This window comes from Vulpes lagopus, chromosome 12 (assembly GCF_018345385.1).
Source record: "Vulpes lagopus strain Blue_001 chromosome 12, ASM1834538v1, whole genome shotgun sequence".
Classification (NCBI taxonomy): Eukaryota; Metazoa; Chordata; class Mammalia; order Carnivora; family Canidae; genus Vulpes; species Vulpes lagopus.
Genome location: NC_054835.1, coordinates 23,483,856 through 23,506,039, shown reverse-complemented (window position 1 = coordinate 23,506,039; position 22,184 = coordinate 23,483,856). Strand labels below are relative to the sequence as shown.

Below are 22,184 nucleotides of genomic sequence, written 5' to 3'. Positions count from 1 at the left end.
TTAAAACATTATTTTTATATAAAAAACAAGCAGCCACGGTATTAACATAAAATGCAAAATATGCCTGCATTTAACATTCGGCTAAGTCATTTTGGTTTGAGTTACTTTGGGCTAGAACTTACACCAAAGAGGCCTGCTCACTCTATCATTACAATTACTTTGGTGAAAAAGTTTGAGAGGCCCTGTCTTTAGGTCTGTGCCCTGTCTTAAGCCTCACGTGGCTCTGGCTCAGCTGGGGATGCCTGAGGTACAAGCGGAGACTCTGGGAGAGCACATGTGTAGGTCTACTTGCAGCATCTGAGGCCCAGACACCCAAGTGGGTCAGAAGAAACAAAGACCATGTGCTCCACCCCTGCATCCCATCACAGCTTGAAAACCCCACTGAGCTTTCAGAGGCTGTAGGACCAGATTTTGGAGCCTAAGACCGGAAGTGGAGAGTGAATGAACCGATGGAGGGAAAGCCAGAGGCTGGATGTGAACATCCTCCTCTAATACCTATATGGTGGGAGGTGCTGCTGAGCAGTTCTCTGGGTCCCAGAGTGCTGGGGCAGTCCTGTTTCAAACCAATACTTCAGGAGACTAAGTACATTTGGATCCAATCAACCCCCAAATCAGCCTTCCCCTTGTTGGCAGCATCAAGAATGGCAGGGCAAAAAGCTAAATGAGAAACTGAGATGGCAAGTTTGCAGCCAACTCGGAAACTTTTCAAGAAACATCCTTGTTGCTAATAACATGTCTGGGGGCTGGCTGGGATTCTAGGATTAGTGCTCAGGAGATAGAAACGGGTAACAACGGGGGAGGTGTGATCTTTCCAAAGTGCCACACCAGGTATTAAAATAAACAGGCTCTTGCCTCCTGGAGCTGGGGGTGGCAGGGAAAAGAAATCTGGGTCCAAGCAAAATCAGAAAAAGCATCAATGCATGAGGTGGGAGTAGAAAAGCTCAAACCCGGGAGTCCTCAACTGTTTTCAGGCTTCAGAAACAACGTACCTGAGATTTCAGTATTTCCTAGTTGCTATTCCGGGGCTGAGAAGGATGGTGCAAGGGAAGGTCAAAGTCTGCGGGTCAGCGTGCTCTGCTTTTAGTTCTACAGACTTGTAACTTAGGGGGCCTAGCAGGTCGGGCCATCGGCCTGGTGGAGGGCGGGGAGGGCCTGTTACAGAACTTTCAGTAGAACTAAAAGGGAAATCTGTAGCGTCTTGGGGTAAGGACACACACAGGGAGTCAAAAGATGTGAGTGGCTCTGCCACACCTCACCTGGAAGATGGGGATAATGCCGGATTCATGGGGTAGGCAGGTATCATGGGCATAAAAAGTGCTTTACCATTTTTCCTTTATTTTCCAGTATGTTTCCGGGTCACTGGCATTTTATTTGGCAACTTAACTTTTTTCTTGGTTATTTTTAAAAACTGAAGTATAGCTGACATACAATATATCCGTTTCAGGTGTACAAGAGTGATTTGACAATTATGAAATATTCACCATGTATGTGTAGTTACCCCGTCACTATGCAAAACTTTCACATTATTGACTGTATTCCCTATGCTATTCACCCCCATGACTTATAACCAGAAGCTTGTACCTCTTAATCCTCTTCGCCTATTTCACCAAAACTCCCCACCATCCCAGTGCTTCAGCATTTTTCCACCTGTTACAGGAACACCAGCATTCCTTTAAAAGTAAGTAGGCAAACAGGTGTGTCTTTCGCAGACAGTTGAGGTTCAGCTGCGCAGTAGAAACACCTAAGGAGTTTTTTTTTTTTTTTTTTTGAAAGTAGAAGCAGGGGGTGTGGGGCAGGCAGGGCAGGAGAAGCAGACTCCCTGCTGAGCAGGGAACACAACTGAGTGACTTCGGGGCTCAATCCTAGGACTCTGGGATCTTGACCAAAGCGGAGAGAAGAGGCCCAATGGACAGCCAGCCAGGCACCCCCTGAGTTTTTTTAAATGCAGATTTTCCCCAGGTCCCGCCCTGGCCTGGCTGAGCAGAAATCATCAGCCTTTGAAACCTGATGTGGTATTAATATGTATATAAGAGTTGAGTGTCTGTGGGGGCGCCTGGCTAGCTCAGTCAGTGGAGCATGGTACTCTTGATCTCAGGGTTGCAGGTTTGAGCCCCATGTTGTGTTGAAATTAAAATCTTAAAAAAAAAAAAAAAAGAGTTGAAAGCCTCTGCCCTGAGAGTTTGCCCCACCTGACATCATTCTTAGTTGGTGAATCCAGAGAAATCTTTAGAAGGCCCGTCTTTCTTAATTTCTTTAACCTTGAACCTCAACAAAGACCATCCTGGCCCCACTATTTCCCAAGTGTCATTCCTGTTACAGCTTGAACTAACTGCAATTCAGCAACATGGTGACAACTAAAAAGTTGCTGGCTCCCAAAGACCATTCTTTCATGGAGCTTGGACATCCAAGTAATAAAAGCAGCTACTGTCCTGCACACCTAAATGTTGAACACTGTGCAAAGCAGCTTACATACATTTACTCTAGTGGGGACAGGTCCGAGGACTAGTTTAAGGGCATCTTGGTGTTGGATCCCTCTGCCTCCTTCTCCCACTCCAGGTTGTGAGACTTCAGAGGCTGTTGCTCATCAGAATCTAGGGAGGGGCCTCTATCTTGACAACACCTGGGTCTTCTGTTCCTGAGACCTACCTGCAATGTAGGTGACTAGACTTAAACTCCTAGGAAAGCTTGCTTTCAGGCACTAATTCTATTCACTTGAGGGCACCTGAGTGGCTCAGTGGTTGGGCATCTGCCTTTGGCTCAGGTCATGATCCCAGGATCTAGTCTCACATTGGGCTCCCTGAGGGGAGCCTACTTCTCCCTCTGTCTGTGTCTCTGCCTCTCTCTGTGTCTCTCATGAATAAATAAAATTAAAAAAAAAATTCTATTCACTTGGGAACATTTGAGCCCTGAGTCCAGGTCCCAGAGGCTTTTATACATTTCAAGATGAATCATCCTGGGTAGTAACAGGAAACTGGTGAGTAGCTCTGCTGTGCTGCTTCTGCCCCTGGGACTACGTGCCTAGGACCCTAGCAGGGAATCCAGACTGGCTCCTGTGAGCAATTCCTGCCTGTGGTGGTGGTGGTGGTGATATGGGGCTTTGTTAACAGGAGCCTCCGCAAGGTATAGGATTCTTCCTCATGTCAATCTTAATTCTATTTGGCTAAATCCCTGGGAGGGTTGGGCAGCCAGAAAAAAAAGTTCTAGTAGTATGGTTATTATTGCCCTATCCCTTTTCTGGGCTGCAGTGTTGTGCCCTAGAGTGTCAGTTCTGGGAAAAAAAATACATACCACAAACTTCATTTTGTGTAAATGAGTTTATTGACGAAGACACAAGGTCAAGCTTCCCCCCTGACCCCCACCCGCCCCAAGAACAGATCCCAACAACCAAAGAATGATAAACATTCTTAGGTCAACATTTACCCCTCCCACTCCCAGTTTCTCTCCAGAGTCCCAAGCTTCACAACACAGACACACAAAACAGGCTCGGGTGAGGACACTCAGGGAATCTCTGACCAGCAAGAGTTCTGGGCATGTGTGTTTCCCTGCCCTTTGTATGACACCAGCTGATGTTACAAAAAGACACACTGAGGCAGAGAAGAGGAGAATGGAGGGCCATCTCCCCTCGGTCTCCCCACTTCGGCCGAGCTCGGCACAGGCCAAAAGGGAAGCTGCAGTGGAGGCAAATAGGTGCTGTCTCTTCAGGAGATAGGTCCTCTTCCTTGGAGCAGAATCCCTCCCTAAGTGCTCAGGGGTGCAGTGGGAGGCAGCCTCCCCAAGGCATGAAGAATTCCCAGATTGGCTCAGTCAGGTGAGCTGAGAATAGCAGCTGTTACCCATCGCTGCTGGGGGTTGAGAGAAGCCCCATTTCAGGGGCAAAGGGACACACTCTGGTATAAAATTGTGTTGTCTGCTTAGCTGACACATACACTTCCTTGTGGAACTAGTTTGCTCTGAGATGAGAACATGGTATTTGTAGTGTGAACCTTCTTCACTGCCTGTATCCATCCGATTCCATGAATGATTTCCCAACCAGGAAACCGTCAACCTGCTTTTCCATTCGACACACAACCAATCTACCCACTCCCAACATATATTTCCTGTGCTACTTCCTATTTATTCTCTACGTGGTTCAGGGTAGGTGAGTGCAGGAAAGAGTTCCTCACTTCTCCCCCATACCCCTACCCCAGTCATTCTTCTTGTGGAGTCTCAAGGCTTTAGAAAACTGCTTTGGGGGGGCCCATTCCCTCCAACCTCTATAACTGGTATGAATCAGGGTTATTTCAGACATGACCGGGCTGTGGGGTGGTTTCTGTTCTTGTTTTCTAGGATTCTTCCTCTTGGACTCACTCTGAGGTCTGAGTCAATGTGAGGCCTGTGGGCCCCAAAGTGCCTCTGACTTGTGTGGGCCATCTGAGAAGAGCAGTGGTGTTCATAGACCTGAATACTGGGTACTAGGCAATGTGATAAATGCCCAGAGATGTAATCGTGTGAACACCGCTGAAGAGTTGGTGCTTTGGGCACAAAGCATTCTTTGAAAAAACACACCCAAAGTGTTAAGGAAGGAGACTTCACATCTCCCAACCTTCAGAGAGAGGTCAAGAACTGCCTGACCCTCCAAGATGGTCTCAACTGCCATAGAGCCTAAGTAACAAGGCAGATCAGAGAGCTAAAGGGATAAAGTGAGTCTGTGACCTCTCTAAGCTCACTTCATCTCTGCACCCACCCTGCTGGCCTCAAGAACTGGGGCTCTGGGAGCATGTGGGGAAATATTTAGCTACTCTCTCACTCTGGCATCTGGGTTTACCCTCCAGTAATTGAAGATACTCTGATGCCAATGAATGGAGTGCCAAAATCAGTATGGAGTGTGAGAAGAGTCACAAAAAAGCAGGCACAGAGAAGGCAAGAGAAAGGCATTGAAGAAAGGAAAATTAGTGAGACACTCCTGTAGTGAAAACAACATTGATGGGAATTTAGGAGACCCAGTCCCAGCCCTCTGCTTTGCTACTCACCAGCTAAAAGGCCACAGGTAGTTAACATCTTTTTTGCCTTTTGTCTTTTTCCATTTTAGGAAAAACAGGGTTGGATAAGTTAAAGTCTGTTTCAACTCTAAAACCATGATTTTAGATCTGAATTGGACCTGAGAATTAAATTAAATCCAGGGGAGGGAGAGGGGACAGCACATTTTGGTTCCTGTTCCCAATCTCTACTCAAATTCCTTGATCAGTGTTATCTGCAGGTTAGATTGAGGAAAAGGAATGCAGTAAGTTCTAGTTTCTCTCAGCTTTAGTGCCGATGGGCCCTACCTATTTCCTGCACCTTAAAACACCATTCAAGGAAGACCACCATTCCTGACTGCAGAGCTATCAACTGAGATGGTAATAGGTAGGGTAGGGAGAGTCACATGGAAAGAGTTTGAGGAGGGGATATAGAAAAAAAAAAAGTGAAGACCAAAATGAGCAGGGCCAGAGCTGCCACAGATAAGAGAAGCACAACCAGCATAGGCAAATAACTGCATCTCTTCCTCCAGGATTATGTGGTTAATGATGGCCAGCTGTTTAAACACTTTCTACCAGGTACATTATTCCCTCCATCTCTCATATGTACAAAAATATAAAACGATAAAGTGCAGTTTATGTTTCAGTGACACTTTTCCTTGCTTTAATATTTTTTGTCTTTTTCTGCTTTTGAAATGAGCTCTCAATGACAAAATCTGAAACTACTCTCAGAAATGCCAGCCACCGGCAGGTTATGAAGAAGCTCACAGGTAAGGACAGAGCAGCGGCAGGGGGCAGGAGGTGGGAAGTGACAGAAGCAGTGGTTACAAACGTTCACAGGAAGCTAAAACTATCCACAGCTTGTGCCCTAATGTTAGCACAGGTTAGACTAGTCACTACCTTGGTGGGTGGCCTCAGTGTGTTTGGGTTCAGATTCTATGAGGCAAGACGATTTCTTCCAGTTAAGAATTCTTGGCTTGCACCGATCGCGGGGCGGCTGGAGGGCACCAGACCCGTCTGTTAGTTTTTCAAAATGCTGTCGTAGACCTGATAGATATACTGAGAGACTTCAGGAGCTCTACACTTCAGCGACAGCTGTTAGGAGGAAAAGGAGAAGATTAGCATGGAGGCTGGCATTAGTTCAAAAGATATCCCACCCTCAGTTCAAGGAAATCTCCTGATTCAAAGAGAGGAGCTTCCATCAGTCAGAAGCTAAACGAGGAGATTCTGTTAAGAAGTTCTGTGGTTTTCAGTTTCCAATTCAATCAATGTCATGTTGTACTATGTCTTCTACCTACGTTCTCAGCACGTCTATGAGGTTGGGAACCATCCATACTAAAAACATCAAAGTAGGGGAATAGCTGCTCCAGTGCTCTGCTAATAGTCACAGGGTTGTTACCAAACAAGAAGGGAAGGGCTAAACCTTAACTTGTTGATGGTCACTTCCACTACCTGCCCCAGTCTCTCACTCAGACAAGGATGGTTATCTCAGGCCCAGTTCAGGAGGATGTAAAACCAAGTAAAATAAAAGTGAGGTACATCCAAGATACCTTTCTGTATTACAATGAGGATGCAAACAAACATGTTATGAAAGGAAAACAAGAACACAGAGAGACTCAGTATAAGCAGACAGCAGTTCATGGCAACAGCTTCCTTATTTACTCACTGCCTCATTGAAAAGGCAAATCATATACTCCTGGTGTCACTCCTCTGCCACCTCTCTTCTTCTAGTCTCACAATTACCAAATCAAGATGAAAACATTTTTTTTAAAGATTTTATTTATTCATTCATGAGACACACACAGAGAGAGAGAGGGGGGGGGGGGGGCGCAGACACAGGCAGAGGGAGAAGCAGGCTCCATGCAGGGAGCCTGACATGGGACTCGATCCTGGATCTCCAGGATCAGGCCCTGGGCTGAAGGCGGCACTAAACTGCTGAGCCACCTGGGCTGTCCAAGATGAAAACATTTAAAAAGATTTTAATGTTACACATTGAGGTTTTCACTGTGTGGGTCCATGAGAACAAAACTTAAACCTAGACTTGAAATCCTTGATTGTATCAGAGTAGGCAAAATATTATTAAAAATAACATAATAGTAGATGCATGTAAACTTCCTTTAGAACCAGAAAATATAACATCTGCTTTCTGCATTGCTGACACTGTTGTCCCTATCTATTAGGGGAGACAGGCAAAACTTGTCTTTAATGATATAGCACTATGAGATTTTAGATTATTTTACCTCTTTATTATCAGAGATACCAGATGATTTCACACAGTACAAAAGGTGAGAATATTTTTGGCAAAAATATAAAAATATTGGTCAGCTCCAAATTTCATGAAAAAAACTCACATCCTCAAAATTTAAAGTCAAACTTAAAAAATGCAAAAAAAAAAAAAAAAAAAAAAACCCCATGGTGCCTGGCTGGCTCAGTCAGAATAGCATGTGCCTCTTGATCTCGGGGTTGTGAGTTCCAGTTCAACCTTAGGCACAGAGGGAAAAAAAGGGGGGGGGGGCAAAAAACCAAACAAAGAACATCAAAAAAGGCTCTATTATTTACAGCTTTAATATTCAGTCTCTAATGCACTTCCAAAGTTGCTACTTGACATTAATCAAGAAAGCAATTATGACAAATATAAAAACAAAACAAAAAAGCACCCCCCCCTCCACGGAGCCCAAACTCTTAAAAAAAGCCCCAACTAATTTAAGAGTATAAATATGCACAGAAAACAGCTCCCTATTTGGTCAAAGTTGCAGCTATAGGCATGTCCCTGACTTTCAAGCTCTCTATAGAATAGGCAATTCTGTACCTCTTCCTCCACAGCCTCTCTGCTGTCAATGTTGTGGAAAGTTCTTGTGGGAGAGTAAGTGGGTTCAGAGGAGGAGGAGGAGAAGAGGAAGCTAAAACGAGTAAGAACGGCCTATGGTAGTTAACTCCCAGACTAAAGAGCGGTGGTTCCTCTCCTCCAAATATTTTTTTCCACATTCTTTGTAACAATACTTGAAGATCTACCAGTTGGGAGACTGATTTTTTTTTTGGTGGGGTCCATGACTGAAAAGGAAATGTTGCCTACAGAAGCCCAATCTGCCAAGGCTAGCACTAGGACAGGGGAGTCATCATGGATCGATCATGCCTGGATCGGAGTTTCTGCTGCTCTTTGGGGTGGGGCAGATGGGCGTGATGAGGAAGAATCAATCAATCTCTCCCTTTCCCTCCCCTTGTATCATATCATACTCCCCTCCCTAAGCCATGCCAATCTTTAACAAAGGGTCAGGTTTCGACTTAAACTTATCCTTTGCTTTCCAACTAGTATAACGAAGACAAGCTAGAATGAATTTTTTAAAAAGAAAGAAAAAGCATTTTGCTAAATCCTGAAGAAAGTATAAGGGAAACATACATAAAGAACAAAGCAGCTAAATAATCTGACTTATAAAATAAATCTAGGACTTTGGGTCTCATTTTGTAAGGCTCCTAAGGGAAAAGAGATCTTACTAGGGTTTTAACTTTTGAACTGGTCTACTTCTGTGACACATCCTTTTTTTTTTTTTTTTTTTTTTTTAATTTTTATTTTATTATTTTATGATAGTCACAGAGAGAGAGAGAGAGAGGCAGAGACACAGGCAGAGGGAGAAGCAGGCTCCATGCACCGGGAGCCCGATGTGGGACTCGATCCCGGGTGTGGGATTCGATCCCGGGTGTGGGATTCGATCCCGGGTCTCCAGGATCGCGCCCTGGGCCAAAGGCAGGCGCCAAACCGCTGCGCCACCCAGGGATCCCGTGTGACACATCCTTAATTCCAACCACTCAGGAATGTCACCCATCTAGAACCATCATGGAAAGAAGAGTCACCTCTCATGGTAAGTAAGCCAAGGACTTAACATATCCACTTCTGGTTTACAGTATGGAATACATACATACTTTTCCATCAGAGACAAGTTATCTTCCAAATAAGATGCAGCAACTTGGGAGTGATAGGGCCTCATCCTTACAAGACAAACATACTTTCCTAATGAAATACAGTAAGAACTGGGTAAGGGGTGGGGGAAAGTGATTTATCAACCTCTTAGGAGGCTAAGGAACCATCAGTCCTCATGCATTAGTACTGGCACAACCAGATTTCCTTTCTTTCTTTCTTTTTTTTTTTTAAGATTCATTCATTTATTTATTTATTTATTTGAGAGAGAGAGAGAGAGAGAGAGAGAGAGAGGCAGAAACACAGGAGGAGGGGGAAGCAGGCTCCATGCCGAGACCCCGACGTGGGACTGGATCCTGGGACTCCAGGATCGTGACCTGGGCCAAAGGCAGGCGCTAAACCGCTGAGCCACCCAGGGATTCCCCCAGATTTCCTTTCATGAATATTGTAATGGGTGTTTAGCATGATGGAGGGAAGGGAATGGACCTGAGGGATTCTGAAGTCTGCAGCACCATTTAGGGGAATGGATTAGGTCTGTGTCAGATGTTGTGATGGAAAATTTGGATTGTTCTGTGGGCAGAAGGAACCTAGTCACCAGATGGATGGAAAACAGGAAAAAGGAGAAGGAAGTATAAACAAATTTACCATTTATAAATATAAGGAAAGAAGAAGGTGGGTATGGCTATAAAAAGGCACCATGAGTCAGGGAATCTGGGTGGCTCGGTGGGTTAAGCATCCAACTCTTGGTTTTGGCTCAGGTAATGACCTCAGGGTTGTGAGATCAAGCCCTATGTTGGGCTCTGTGCTCACTGGGGAGTCTGCTTGACATTCTATCTCTCTCCCTCTCCCTCTCTCTCTCAAATAAGCAAACAAATCTTTAAAAAAAGGGGGCACCATGAGAACAAAATCCCACTGGATTCTTACAAGTGCACATAAATCTATAATTATCTCAAAATAAAAATTAAAAAATATTTGGGGGCCCTTTCCTTTTGCAGCCATTTCTGAAGCACCAGCAGCCAAAATGAAGTTCAATCCCTTTGTGACTTCTGACTGGAGCAGGAACCATAAAAGGCATTTCAATGTACCCTCCCACATTTACAGGAAGCTTATGTTTTCCCCTCTTTCCAAAGAGCTGAGACAGAAGTACAATGTGCGATCCATGCCCATCTGAAAGGATGATGAAGTACGGGTTGTGTGAGGACACTTTACAAAGGTCAGCAAATTGGCAAAGTAGTTCAGGTTTACAGAAAGAAATATCTCACCTACACTGAATGAGTGCTGCAAGAGAAGGTGGATGGCGCAACTGTCCATGTGGGCACTGACCCTGGCAAGGTGGTTATCACTAGAGTAAAACTGTACAACGACTGCAAAAAGATCCCCGAACATAAAGCCAAATCTCACCAAGTAGGAAAGGAAAGGGGCAAATATAAAGAAGAAACAATTGAGAAGAAGCAGGAATAAAGGAATCTTCTATATGACTTTAAATAAAAACTGTCAAAATGAAAAAACTATATATATATAGGGGAAGAAATGACCTTCAACAGGTGGATGGGTAAACTGTAGTACATCCACATAGGGGACTACTACTTGGTCATGAAAAAGAACTACTGATGCATTAACAACCTGAATGAATGTCAAGGGTATTATCATAAATGGGGAAAAAAATCTCAAAAGGTTTCATATTCTATGAATTTAAATTTATATAACACTCTCCAAATGACAAAATTATAGTAATGGAAAAAAGCATGAGTGGTTGCCCACGCTTAGGGCTGGGTGAGAGTCTAACTATAAAGGGACAGCAAGAACATCATTTTTTTGTGGTGATGGAACAGTTCTAAGTCCTGCCTGTGGTAGTGGTAATATAAATCTATGCACATGTGATAAGACTGCGCAGTGCTGTCTACTTCCCAACCACCACTGTCAACAACAAACAGTAATGTACGACCTGGTAAAATCTGAGTAAGGTCTATAGTTAATAGTGTTGTACCAAAATCAATCTCCTGTTTGAAAACGTACTATGAGGGCGCCTGGTTGGCTCAGTTGATAAAGCATGCATTTCTCAATCTCCAGATCATCCGTTTGAGACCCATGCTGGGCATGGAACCCACTTTTTAAAAAAATGAAAGAAAATGTACTATGGGTGTGTAAGATCTTATCAATGGGGAAAACTGGGTGAAAGACACATGGCAACTTGGAACCATTTTAAAAATTTTTGTGGGTCTCAGATTATTTCAAAATAAAAAGTTAAAAAAAGTTAAACAAATTATGTTTAAGATAGTGACATTAAGAGGTCCTTTTCAAAATTCTCATTATCCTTACAATGAATACGGTAGAAAGGGTCAGGAGATGATCCAAATTCTAAGCACAACATACCTATCAACAAATTATATGATCTTGAACAACTTGCTAATTATTCTTTTTTTGGAGGGTGGGGGAGGGAGAGAGAATCTAAGCAGGCTCTGTGCTGGGCGTGGAACCCCCATCATGAGGCTTGATCTTAACAACCCTGAGATCATGACCTGAGCCAAAATCAAGAGTCAGATGCTTATTTGAGCCACCCAGGCACCCCAAGTCACTAATCATTCTTAACTCTGGTTTCCTTATCTTCAAACTAGGAGTAATCATATGCTTCTTTAACTTAACTGAGATGAAAGAATGTATACAATAAAATGAAAGATAAAACAAAACAAAACGCACACACGCTCTCTCTCTCTCAGCACATTTCTAAGGAAGAAAAGGGAGTTATCTTACAAGATCTTGGTTTTATAGGAAGACATGCCCTTCCAGGAACAACACAGAAGGGATTTTTCCTTTCTCGGGGAACTCAAAGTAAATGATGGGGTAGTTTCTTTCCAAAAAAGATGAGATTGTTGGAGGAGAAGGTGGGTGGGAGGAGTGTCTACTTCATGGAGGAAACCTGAAGTTTCCCACTCACAAAAATCTAGCTTGATAGAATCAAGCCCATGTGCCTATGCATGTACACGGGCGTGTGTGTGCATGCACACGCGTGCGCACACACACGCACACGCTCTTCTAGCTGCTTCAAGGGAGGGAACTAGAGGGGGAAAACACCAAGAATTCTCAGTTCAGGGTGGTAGTATTCCCTTGATGTACGCTAAAGAAAACAGAATTGGCTGTTAAAATTAAGGAATGCAGCCCTGTGGCTCCCTTAATCTCCTGTTCAGCTTTTTCAGAGTTACTCAATATTGAACTGTATTCTCCTCTGTCCCTTCCTTCAAAATAGCCTACAGAAACCTCAAAGATATTATAAGAATAAGATGTTTTCCCTCTCCCAAGGGCTTTTATTTTACAAAATGTGATGACAAGCAGCATCCTTTTGGGAGAGTCATTAGAGCAAACAAATGTCCGGTGCCTGCAGGGTCAGTCTCTGTCTTTCCAGGCAATCCCTCCTGCTCTAAAAATATTGCCAGAACTTTAATTTTAGTCCAGTATGGTGCTGAAGGAGTCTTCCACACCACAGTCCCCTTGTAGTCTTCCAAAGGTGTACTACAGTTTTGCTGCACCTTTCTCAGCAGACACTTTGGGGCATAGGATGCTGCTACAACAGGACTCACAGGTCTATGACTCTGACAGCCTTAGCAGCTCATGACCGCCAAAAGCAGGAAAGAAGGCCTTGTCAAAATGAGCTATGTCAACAACCCTCTCAGTGGCTTGTTAGGGCACCACATGCACAGAAATGCTAGGTGAGTATCTTGAGTAGCTCAGCCTATACCAGGGCAAGTCCACAGCCCTCCTTAGGAGAAGGTCTTCCAAGGAGGTGACTGGGGACTTCTTAATCAACGGCTTTTTTGGCTCTCTGGGGTCTGAAGTACCTCCCCCAGTCCTTTCCACAGTGCTAAACAATTAAACTTCCCTCCTCAAACCCATCCCATCTGGGTTTCAAGAAAAGCCTTACCGTATAATTTGGGTTTCCTGGCTGGATACGTAGCTCAGCCAAAATCCAGATACCATTAGTGAGCTTCAGGGATTGGTACAGCATGTCCTGCCCTTCCACATTCCTTTTGGCAATAGTATAAACGTTGTTGTTCTGTAATTTGCTGGAAACAGTGTCTAGAAACACAGATTCAAAATCCAACACCTTCAGTTAAAATATCAAACAAATGCATTTAACTTTTCTGACGTCCTCATGTCCTTACGAGCCACATGTCCACAGTCTCTTGAGGAGTCATTTCAGAAAGCCCTTCTGCCACAATAGCGTAGGGTGAGGAAGAGGCTCTTTAAGTGTCTAACAGATTCCAGGGCAGAAAAAAGAGTAAGGTGCAACTAAACATTAGTGTAAACGTTACCTGTGGAGATTATGGTGAATCAGCAGAGTTGGTGATCTTAAATTAGATGCTAGACAGATAAAAATGCTCCGAAGAAGACAAAGACAGCAATGGGTGTATGGGTGGTGCCACAGTGACTGCCATGTTGATATTCATTTCTGGAACACTGATCCTAGAGCTACAGGGATACACAGACTGATGATCAAATCCACACTTACTCCCCAAGTCGCTACTCACTTCACTGTGAGCCACTCTGGCCTCAACTGCCAGGATTAGAAAAGGGCACAGAGTTGCAGAAATCCTGCAAGTCAAATTTATTAACCTGGATGCTTAACAGTTTTTTTTTTTAAGCAGGTAAATGATTTTTTAGGCCTGTAGGGAATATCATGTCTCTAAATGAATAAAGAAAAAGTCTTAAGCAAAGACTTTGATAAAGACTGAAGGTGTGCTAAGATGAATGCCACCAGGTTCTATATGCCCTGAGCCATGACTGCTAGTCCCAGCAGAGGCCTCTGCAGTTACCAACCCAGGGTGAGAAGAGGCTGGCATCTGAGGTCTTCCCTGTAACTACCACATCAAAGAGACATGAAAGTCTGGAATGAAAGGTCATTTTGCTCTTCTTGTTCTCTTACTGCTTAGAGGAAAGATGCTGAAGCATCAGAGAAAGAAACTTGAAAAATAGAGATGATACACACTGCTTTGTTGATAGTTTATGATGTTCATTTCTCATGAGAATTCTAAATTACTCATGCTGACTACAGGAATTCTCCACATAAAAATCCATCCTATTCTGTTGTGCTCTCTAGGAAAGAGATGCAAATGATGGCTGGCCTCTCTGCTCTGAGAGAGGAAGCTTTCTGCGCACAGGGGTCCTGGAACATTTCATCCCCACACTTCCCACGGTACATAATGGGTACTTGCCATCAACACCTGTGAATAAACCTCTGGCTCCATGGCTGGAGATGCTGACACATATGTATTGCCAAAGGCATTAACCACCACCTACTTGGATGTGAGCTAATTTTGGAAGCAGTTCTTGCTCCTGTGTCTTTCTCCAACATTCAGACCAATGAGAGCTCAGGGGAGGAGGCATGAAAGCCCAGTCGTTAGACATCTGCACCACATTTAGCTGTTACTTGACTCTTTCCCTTTTCCCTCCAAGGTTTTCACTAACACCAAGCAGAGCAACTATAGCTTAAGAACCGGCTTTCTTTAAGGAGCTAGAAAGTCTAACTCAGGGCTGCTATATGCAATACTGTTGGAGGAGGGGCCTCCATGTGCTTTTTAACCACCTTCCCGGGGGTCAGGCAGTTCTGCCACCTTGCTTCCCATAATGAAGGGCTCTGGCGGCTTAGACAGAGTTGCTAAGCAACACCACCAGCTGGAGTTTAGCTAATGCATTTTGACAGGAAAGTCTTGTTTTCAAAGACATGGGGGGGCTTGTTTTAAGTTCTAAAAGCCATTCCTAACTTTCAAGGCTCTTGCCCATTTCCAAGGAAACAGAAAACACACACAGGAGCCTTTACTGAAGAGCTGCCTTGCTGCACAGGCACAGACACGTTCTTAGACCATGTACACAGCCAGGCCCAGATTCCTATAAACTTCTCATCATTTCACCACTTACAGAAGAGAGGACAGGCTAAGAAATGGAAGCACAAAAACATACTTCCAGAATCAGAAAACGTGGCAAACAGCCAGGTATAATAAACAAGCTGAATGAAGGTAAACTTTAATACATTTAGGAAACATTCTGGCCAGAGACCTGGCTCTGCCCCTACAGAATGGCTGTATAAGATTTCTACCAGAAACTAAAATGAAGGGAGGGCTCCAGAACATAAGTATGTGTGAGTCAATTTTATAAATCTTAGATATTAGGTTTGAGCCTGAGGACGCATAGAAGAAAGGGTAATCAGACTATGCTAAATGTTCTTATTAAGAATAGCAAAGGAAAAAAAAAAAAAGAATAGCAAAGGGAACCAGATTTAAGGAGGCTTCCCAGCCAAACTGAGATACACTTCTGTTGTTTTTTTAAAAGTTTATTTACTTATTTAGTAATCTCTACACCCAACAAGAGGCTCAAACTTACGACCCTGAGATCAAGAACCACATGCTCTTCTGACTGAGCCAGCCAGGTGCCCCTTGATTGGAATATACATACTTCTTGATAAAATGCCATAGTTTTTCCTTTCATCTACCTGAATCCTGGGAAATAAGATGTCATCTTACCACTGTTGTGAGAGTCTGAGAATGAGAAGGCAATGTAAAGACATGGAGATTTGCCTCAAAGGATACAGTAAAAAAAAAAAAAAAAAAAAAAAAGATGTCAAATAGGTTTATACTTGCTTCCAGATGTGATTTCTTCTAGTTCATTTGTCTTCTTTCCCAAAGTTGGCTCTTTGAGTCTGAGGAGGTGTGGATGTGGTCTTCATCTTCCTACTGTAGCTAAGGTCACACTTTTAGCAGCAATGAGTGAGGACGGTACTTGTATTAGAGAATGGGAAGAGGAAATTTGCACTTGGGGCCAACCAAGTCCAAAACTACTCTGACTGCTGAAAACAACACTTTATACCATTTGAGCAACCAAACTATAATGCTGGTCAGCGAAGCCTTTCATTTATGAAATGTTCCACAGGATAGAACTACAGCAAAACAGAGAAACAGAACTCACCCCTACCAAAGTCCCCACACCAGAAGAAAGATCTGTTCCTAACTGTAGTGCCTAACTTGTACGTATAGATACAACATGCCACTGAGCTTTTCAGAATAAACAATTAAAAAAACAGGCTTATAAACTACTTGCTGGAAAGATTCTCTTCTAGAGCTGCAGCTCATTCTTGTGCTATTAAGATAGTGGTGTCAGACAGACACTAACCCCAAATGTAGCTATCATGGTAGGCTGCCAAACAGATTCATATAGAACTCTTGACACCACTAGAGATGATAAGTGCTATCAAGCAGGGAGATCCATACGGTAGTGCCTTCATGATTTAAAGTTGTCTAGTGTTTATACAACTAGTGGTCCCACAAGCACCCCTATCATACACATCTTTCTATTAAAATCGGATTCATTATTAAGGCATGGGAAGAGGGTTTCTTGTTTCTTCTCTAGAAAGAAATAGAAGAGCAAAAGTAAAGGCAGAAGGCTAGGCTGGAGGACACCTGTGTGGCTCAGTGGTTGAGCATCTGCCTTCGGCTCAGGGCGTGATCCCTGGGGTCTGAGATCGAGTCCCACATCGGGCTCCTTGCAGGGAGCCTGATTCTCCCTCTGTCTATGTCTCTGCCTCTCTCTCTGTCTCTCATGAATAAATAAATAAAATCCTTAAAAAAAAAAAAAAGGCTAGGTTGGTAAAGTCCTTGAAGCCTGTGACTTCCTATAGCCCTCAGAGTTCCATCTGTCAAATGTCTACTCTGGCACAGAAAAGCTATTTAAAGTGTTGGTGCTGTTGTGATTAGGGCAGATCAGCTGGAAAGGATGGTATTTTTAGCTCCCAGCTAGACCCAAAGTGTTGAATCAGAAGGCACCAAACCTGGAAACGTACTGTTAATAGAACCCTCAGGACTGGAAAGAAATGTAAAGGCTGGGCCACTCCAGACCCTGGATGCAGAGGAAAAGCTAGAAAAGGAATTTAGTACAGGAAGTGGTCCTGCAAGATTAGCACTGATTTAGTGTGGGGAAAATGATGGCCTTTGGCTCCCAGAGAAAACAAAAATGGCTGTTTTCTTTTCCACCCCATGTGTGGCACTGCCATAAAGTAGTATGTCACTAAAAAACTGATCCGTTGGTATTTGGAGCACCCAAGGCAGTGAGGAACTGGCATGAAGCCATGGCAGAACTGATCAAAACTGAATTTGCTTCTGAAAAACTGTGCCAGGCTACAGCAAAGGACACGGCCCCACTGGGAGAAAGGCCAGACACCTCCTCTTTGGCAAAGATCATAAATGATGGTACAATAAGGGTTCAGAACTCCAATCTGGAAGCAGGGGGATCTTTATTATTTTGGCAGGCCAGACTAAAACCCGAAGTCATCCAAACTTTTTTTTCTTTTTGAAAAAGCATTTCTCTTTCACACTGGATGTCTGAAACCAAACCTTCTTTCCAATTATTCTGGCTTTTCTTTGTTCTCTATAGGCCAGTGTTTCTCAGATCTTGCTCAAGAGCATTGGTGTTGGGATAGCTGGCTGGGTCAGCCAGTGGAGCAACTCTTGATCTTGGAGTCCCATGTTGGGTGTAAAGATTACTTAAAGAGAAAATCTTAAAAAAAAAAAAAAAAAAAAAAAAGGAACACTTGTGTTCCACAAGATGTTAATAAGCATTTTGTAATTTTAAATTCCATGATCAATAAATTCAATTAACATTGAGTTAAACAGGTTTCCTCAACAGTGAAGTCCTCAGGTTTTATGTCTGCTCACATGCAAGGGCAACTTCTAGCAGAGGCTTGCCACACACTGCAGTTTTCAGCTTTAACTGATACAGAACCTCCTTTTATTCTTTGAGGGACAAGTATTCTCAGGACAGTAATACAAGAAATGTTGCCATAAGACCAATTACCATAAGAGTGACTACAATGAAGTATCTCTTCCAAGATGGGTACGGAAGCTGCTTCTCTAACAGGATCTGCTCTGGTTCTCACCATGAGCTACTTTGGATTCTGCACCTGAAAAGCATGGCTTATACCCAAGCTCCTACATTCATGAAATGAGGTTTGTAGTAACTGACCGGGAGTCTCACAGAGGACAGATAACACTGTCATTTACCTAGAATATGGCACCAAAAGCAGCTCAATTTGAGTATGATTTTTTGTGAAAATGCAGCAAAAACTTAAGTTTTGCTTAATAAACATACACACATAACCAGTCAAGGTGAGAAACCTAGAGCAGGAATATGTTAGGAAGAAGGTAAATGTGTGGTATTCCTGAAGAGAATCAACTTAGTAGTTACTAAAACGGAAATTACAGAAGACTACCTCCTCAGACACCTCTCCAAAGGCTCAGGAAGCCTCATAAGAGATTTGTCTGAACACAGAGGATGAATCACAGAGCTCCGAAAAATGAAAATTAAGAAGAAAGGGTTGGAAGGAGAGGACAGTGAGTTTCTCCCCCTTCTCCATAGTTTCATTTTGCCTCTTCCTCCCAGTGTTATGCTCCAGCTACACTGGGAGGGCAGCACGCAGGAAACCCCATCTGAGAACTACCAATGCTCGAGGAAGAAAGAGATAAAAGAAAGAGAAGGCACTGACTAAGCACCAGGCTCATTTTCAGTCAAACTCAGAAAGCCTTATACTAATCTCAAAAAAGAGCAAATGGGACCAAGGTGGGACAATACAGAGCTCAGGGCCCTTCCACTTCTGGGAAAACTGTGTGAGATAAGCCCTATCGGTATCAAGCCCTAGAGATTGATAGCTACTATTTCTCCTCTTGGGTAACTGCCTTGATATTCTATTATAGTAATAAAATTAACTACAGAAGGGTCTAGGGCCTTTTAATGATGATTAAAGAGGTTAGTATCACCATATGAAAGCTGACTCAAGGCCAGGAAAAAAAGAGGCTAATTTAATCAACTATGATATATTTTTATTTAATAATGAACACAAGATTCTACCTAAGGATCTCAGAGAGTCACCTTTCTTTCAATACCACAGAGGTTAATACAAAGGATGAGAGTCCTTTTCATCTCTGGGGGGATGTATATCCTCAAGGGGCGCTTCAATCACCCGAGGATCACCACAGGCCTCACAAGTGACATGACTAACACACATTCAACTACTGAACTGGGTGGATGGACCCATCCTAGTTTGTTTCCTAAATCTGTTAGTACTAGTAATCTAGTACTTATATCAAAACACCACGTTTTTCAAGAGCAGTTTACCAAATCAAATATCTACCATGTACCCACCAGAAACAGGTAGATGTGGAAAGAAAAGGTAAGACAACATTTTCAAATACTTAGTAAGATGCACATGAAATTCAGTCATTACTCACCAGCATTTAAATGACATTCCTTAATCTGAAACTGAAGTTCATTTTCATTGGGAATATCCTTCCATGTTGCAAGGAAGACCTGGCGCTCTGTACGGGGAGGCAGAGGGAAAGAAAGGATGTGCACAGTCTGTCAATATTATGATTTCTAGTGCCTCACACCATTTCTCTTTTGGAGTGCTGGCTCTTACAATACATCCAGGAGCAGCCTGGAACTGGAGCCAATTCTTAGCTATGCAGAGGTGCCACATTCCACATCAATGAATCTTGTATCAGTAGCACTAAGACACACTGGAAGAAGGTGTCATCTAGGGTATAGTCTTGGCTCCACTGTTTTCATGACTCTGGGTAAGTCTTGGGATCTTTCTGATCCTTAATTTCATCACATATAATTACATCTGGCTTCCCTACCCAAAAAACCATTATAAGGATCAAATCAATTAAGTGCCAATATAATTAATATGTATCAGTATAAGTGAGTTTAATTAGATGGTGATTTCATAAGTAGGGGAAGAGAGAAACATCAATAGCCACAAGGGGAGTATTAATGTTTATTATGAATTATTGAGTTCTTATTTTGAGACAGTAAGAACTTAGTACAGGGCTGGCTAAGTGTTAAATTTGCATATATTACCTCACCCAGCCTTTATAATAACTATTTCTGCTTTGCAAACTTGGAAACTGAGACTCAGAAAAGTTAAGCACCTTGTTACAATCACACAGCGAATACACAGTCAAGGTGAGACTCAAATCCACATCTCCTTGTCACTAAACTACTTACTCTATGCTGGTGTGACTGGATTATTCAGAAAACTGGCAATGTGATATAGAGACCAATAGCAAGGCAAGAACAACTGTGACTCAGGAGGATAAATATGATTAGCAAGTATTAGACCTTTAAAACAGCTTTATCCCCCTTCCCATTTTTTTTAATCTCAAAAAAAAAACTTGTACTTCTGGGCTTCGCTCGGCCTGACATTCAGAGGAAGGGCAGAGGTATATTTGGCAGAAGGACAGGAGGAAGTACTTACCCATTTTGCCATCTTCTACAAAAAGCACGTTGAGTGGGATGAGGCAGCTGAAGTAGAAGACGTCAATATTGTTTTTCACAGCCACCTGCCAGGAAAGAAATGAGGGAGAATTAGGACATCATAGGAAGCCAGGTAGGAGGGAAAGAATGATATGTGTCTAGAAACATATCATTCTATTTCCTTCCTCTTAGTGCGGGACTCCTAAGATGAAGACCTACTAGCCCATATGCTGCAAAGCACATCCTTACTCATTCCACTTCGGACCTCTGCAATAAGCTGCAACTCTACGTCCTTCCAGAAGCAGCCCCTGGAGGGATAAGCTGAAGGCACAAGTTCTGCACCCAAAATAACCCATTCAGTTATTGTTTGCTTCTATAGTTATTAATAGTAGGCTCCTGTTACCACTTACTAAGTACTGTTAATGATACCACTTCTACTTCTCATTATTACCATCCCAAAGTAGGTGTTACTCTCCTCTTACTTTGCAGATGTGGAATGGAGGTTCAGAAAGATTAAGCAATGGATATAGGATCACACTGCTAGTGCATAGAAGAACCAGGATCAAATGCAAATTTACTCTAAACTTTTATTTCTTCCTCTTTCCAAGTGACCTGGTGCCATACAGTGCCCCTCCCCACTTTCCTAGATATAAGTTTTAAAGTTGCTTTTAAATAAATCTTGTTTCTTAAGTCCTACGGTCAGAAAAAGCTTGTTGGGTCAACCGCTTTGTTAAACCTGACAACTAGAAGAAGGAAAAGCCACAAAGAAATGTATTTTCTCCTCACAATACAAGCTTCTGATTTAGGTAGGCTGCAATTCTACCACGATCCCTTCAGTTCAGAGCATGCTGTTTGTATTTCTAAAAAGCTACAATAAGTACTTTTATTTGAGGGTGACAGTGATTGGTGTATATACGCAGAAACAGGCAGGTTCCACTGCAGCAGATTATAAAAACCACATACTTTAAGAAAGGCGAGGAGGAGGAGAACCGCTCTAAACCACCACTTCCCACTGACTTCTGTCACTAGTAACTTATCTACGCTCTCGGCACTACAGGAAAACATTTCTCTGGGCAAGTCCCATAATCGGTAACCATGCCTATTTTCTTTTTCATTTTGCTCTAAGCAAATCAAGTAAAAAAAGTGCTACCCCCCTGCCCCTTCGGGGCAAATGTCCACACTGCAAAAGCATATCTAGCTCTTTATCAAAATTTTGGCTATGGGATCCAAATATCCTTTTCTTAAGTTCTTCTAGTTCTCTTACTAGAAGAACTAGATTATCAACTCCTCTCCCTTAGCTTTAACAGTATCTTTATTTCCTCTTCACAATGTGCTTATGTCTACTCAACACCATCCTTCTCTTCTTGCTCTCTCAGAAGAACCCATCAAATTAATTTGTAATTTGTGCTTTTAAATGACAAATCCCCTAGGAGTTTCTGACCTATGTCTCATAATCTGATGCCCAAAATGCTGAGACAGCAGGATTCTCAAAAAGCTTGAGTCTGGTAAATATAAGCAGAGTAACTAACCCCAGGAACAATGTCCTCAAACATCCTTTTAGATGTACTAGAGCACCACTTGAAAAGATTTATACCAGTTGTGGGCTGCTGGGAAAGAGAGTATTTTCTAATGCATCCAGTCCTCAGCAATGAGAAAAGAACTCTTATTTTATCATTACTATCATCTTTGAATAAAAAGCAGTCATATTTCACAATGTGCCATCCATTCAAATGTTCATTAGTGTTTTACTATGTCCCAAACATTTGTGATACAATGAAGAATGCAGAAAATATAATCTTTGTCCTCCAGGTGGCTCTATTAATGATTCTTTAAAAAAAAAAAAAAAGATTTTATTTATTAATTTGAGAGAGAGTGAGCAAGCAGAAAAGGGGCAGAGGGAAAGAGGGAGAAGCAGACTCCCTGCTGAGCAGAGAGACTACCGTGGGGCTTGATCCCAGGACCCCAGGATCATGACCTGAGCCCAA

At 42.8% G+C, this 22,184-nt stretch overlaps 1 protein-coding gene and 1 pseudogene across 2 annotated transcripts in view; one reads left to right on the top strand and one right to left on the bottom strand.

The window, feature by feature from the left end:
* Positions 1-5,629: 5,629 nt before the first annotated feature.
* AP2B1 (adaptor related protein complex 2 subunit beta 1) overlaps positions 5,630-22,184 on the bottom strand; it is a 132,785-nt gene continuing 116,230 nt past the window's right edge. For both annotated transcript variants that reach the window (XM_041724558.1, XM_041724559.1), the window contains 4 exons: positions 20,201-20,285; positions 19,173-19,259; positions 12,824-12,978; positions 5,630-6,089 (listed from right to left, as the gene is read on the bottom strand). In XM_041724558.1, coding sequence (XP_041580492.1) covers positions 6,015-6,089; positions 12,824-12,978; positions 19,173-19,259; positions 20,201-20,285 — 402 coding nt within the window. In that variant the 3' untranslated portion in view covers positions 5,630-6,014. The remainder of the gene's footprint in view (positions 6,090-12,823; positions 12,979-19,172; positions 19,260-20,200; positions 20,286-22,184) is intronic.
* Positions 8,921-12,763, top strand: LOC121472913 (annotated as a pseudogene).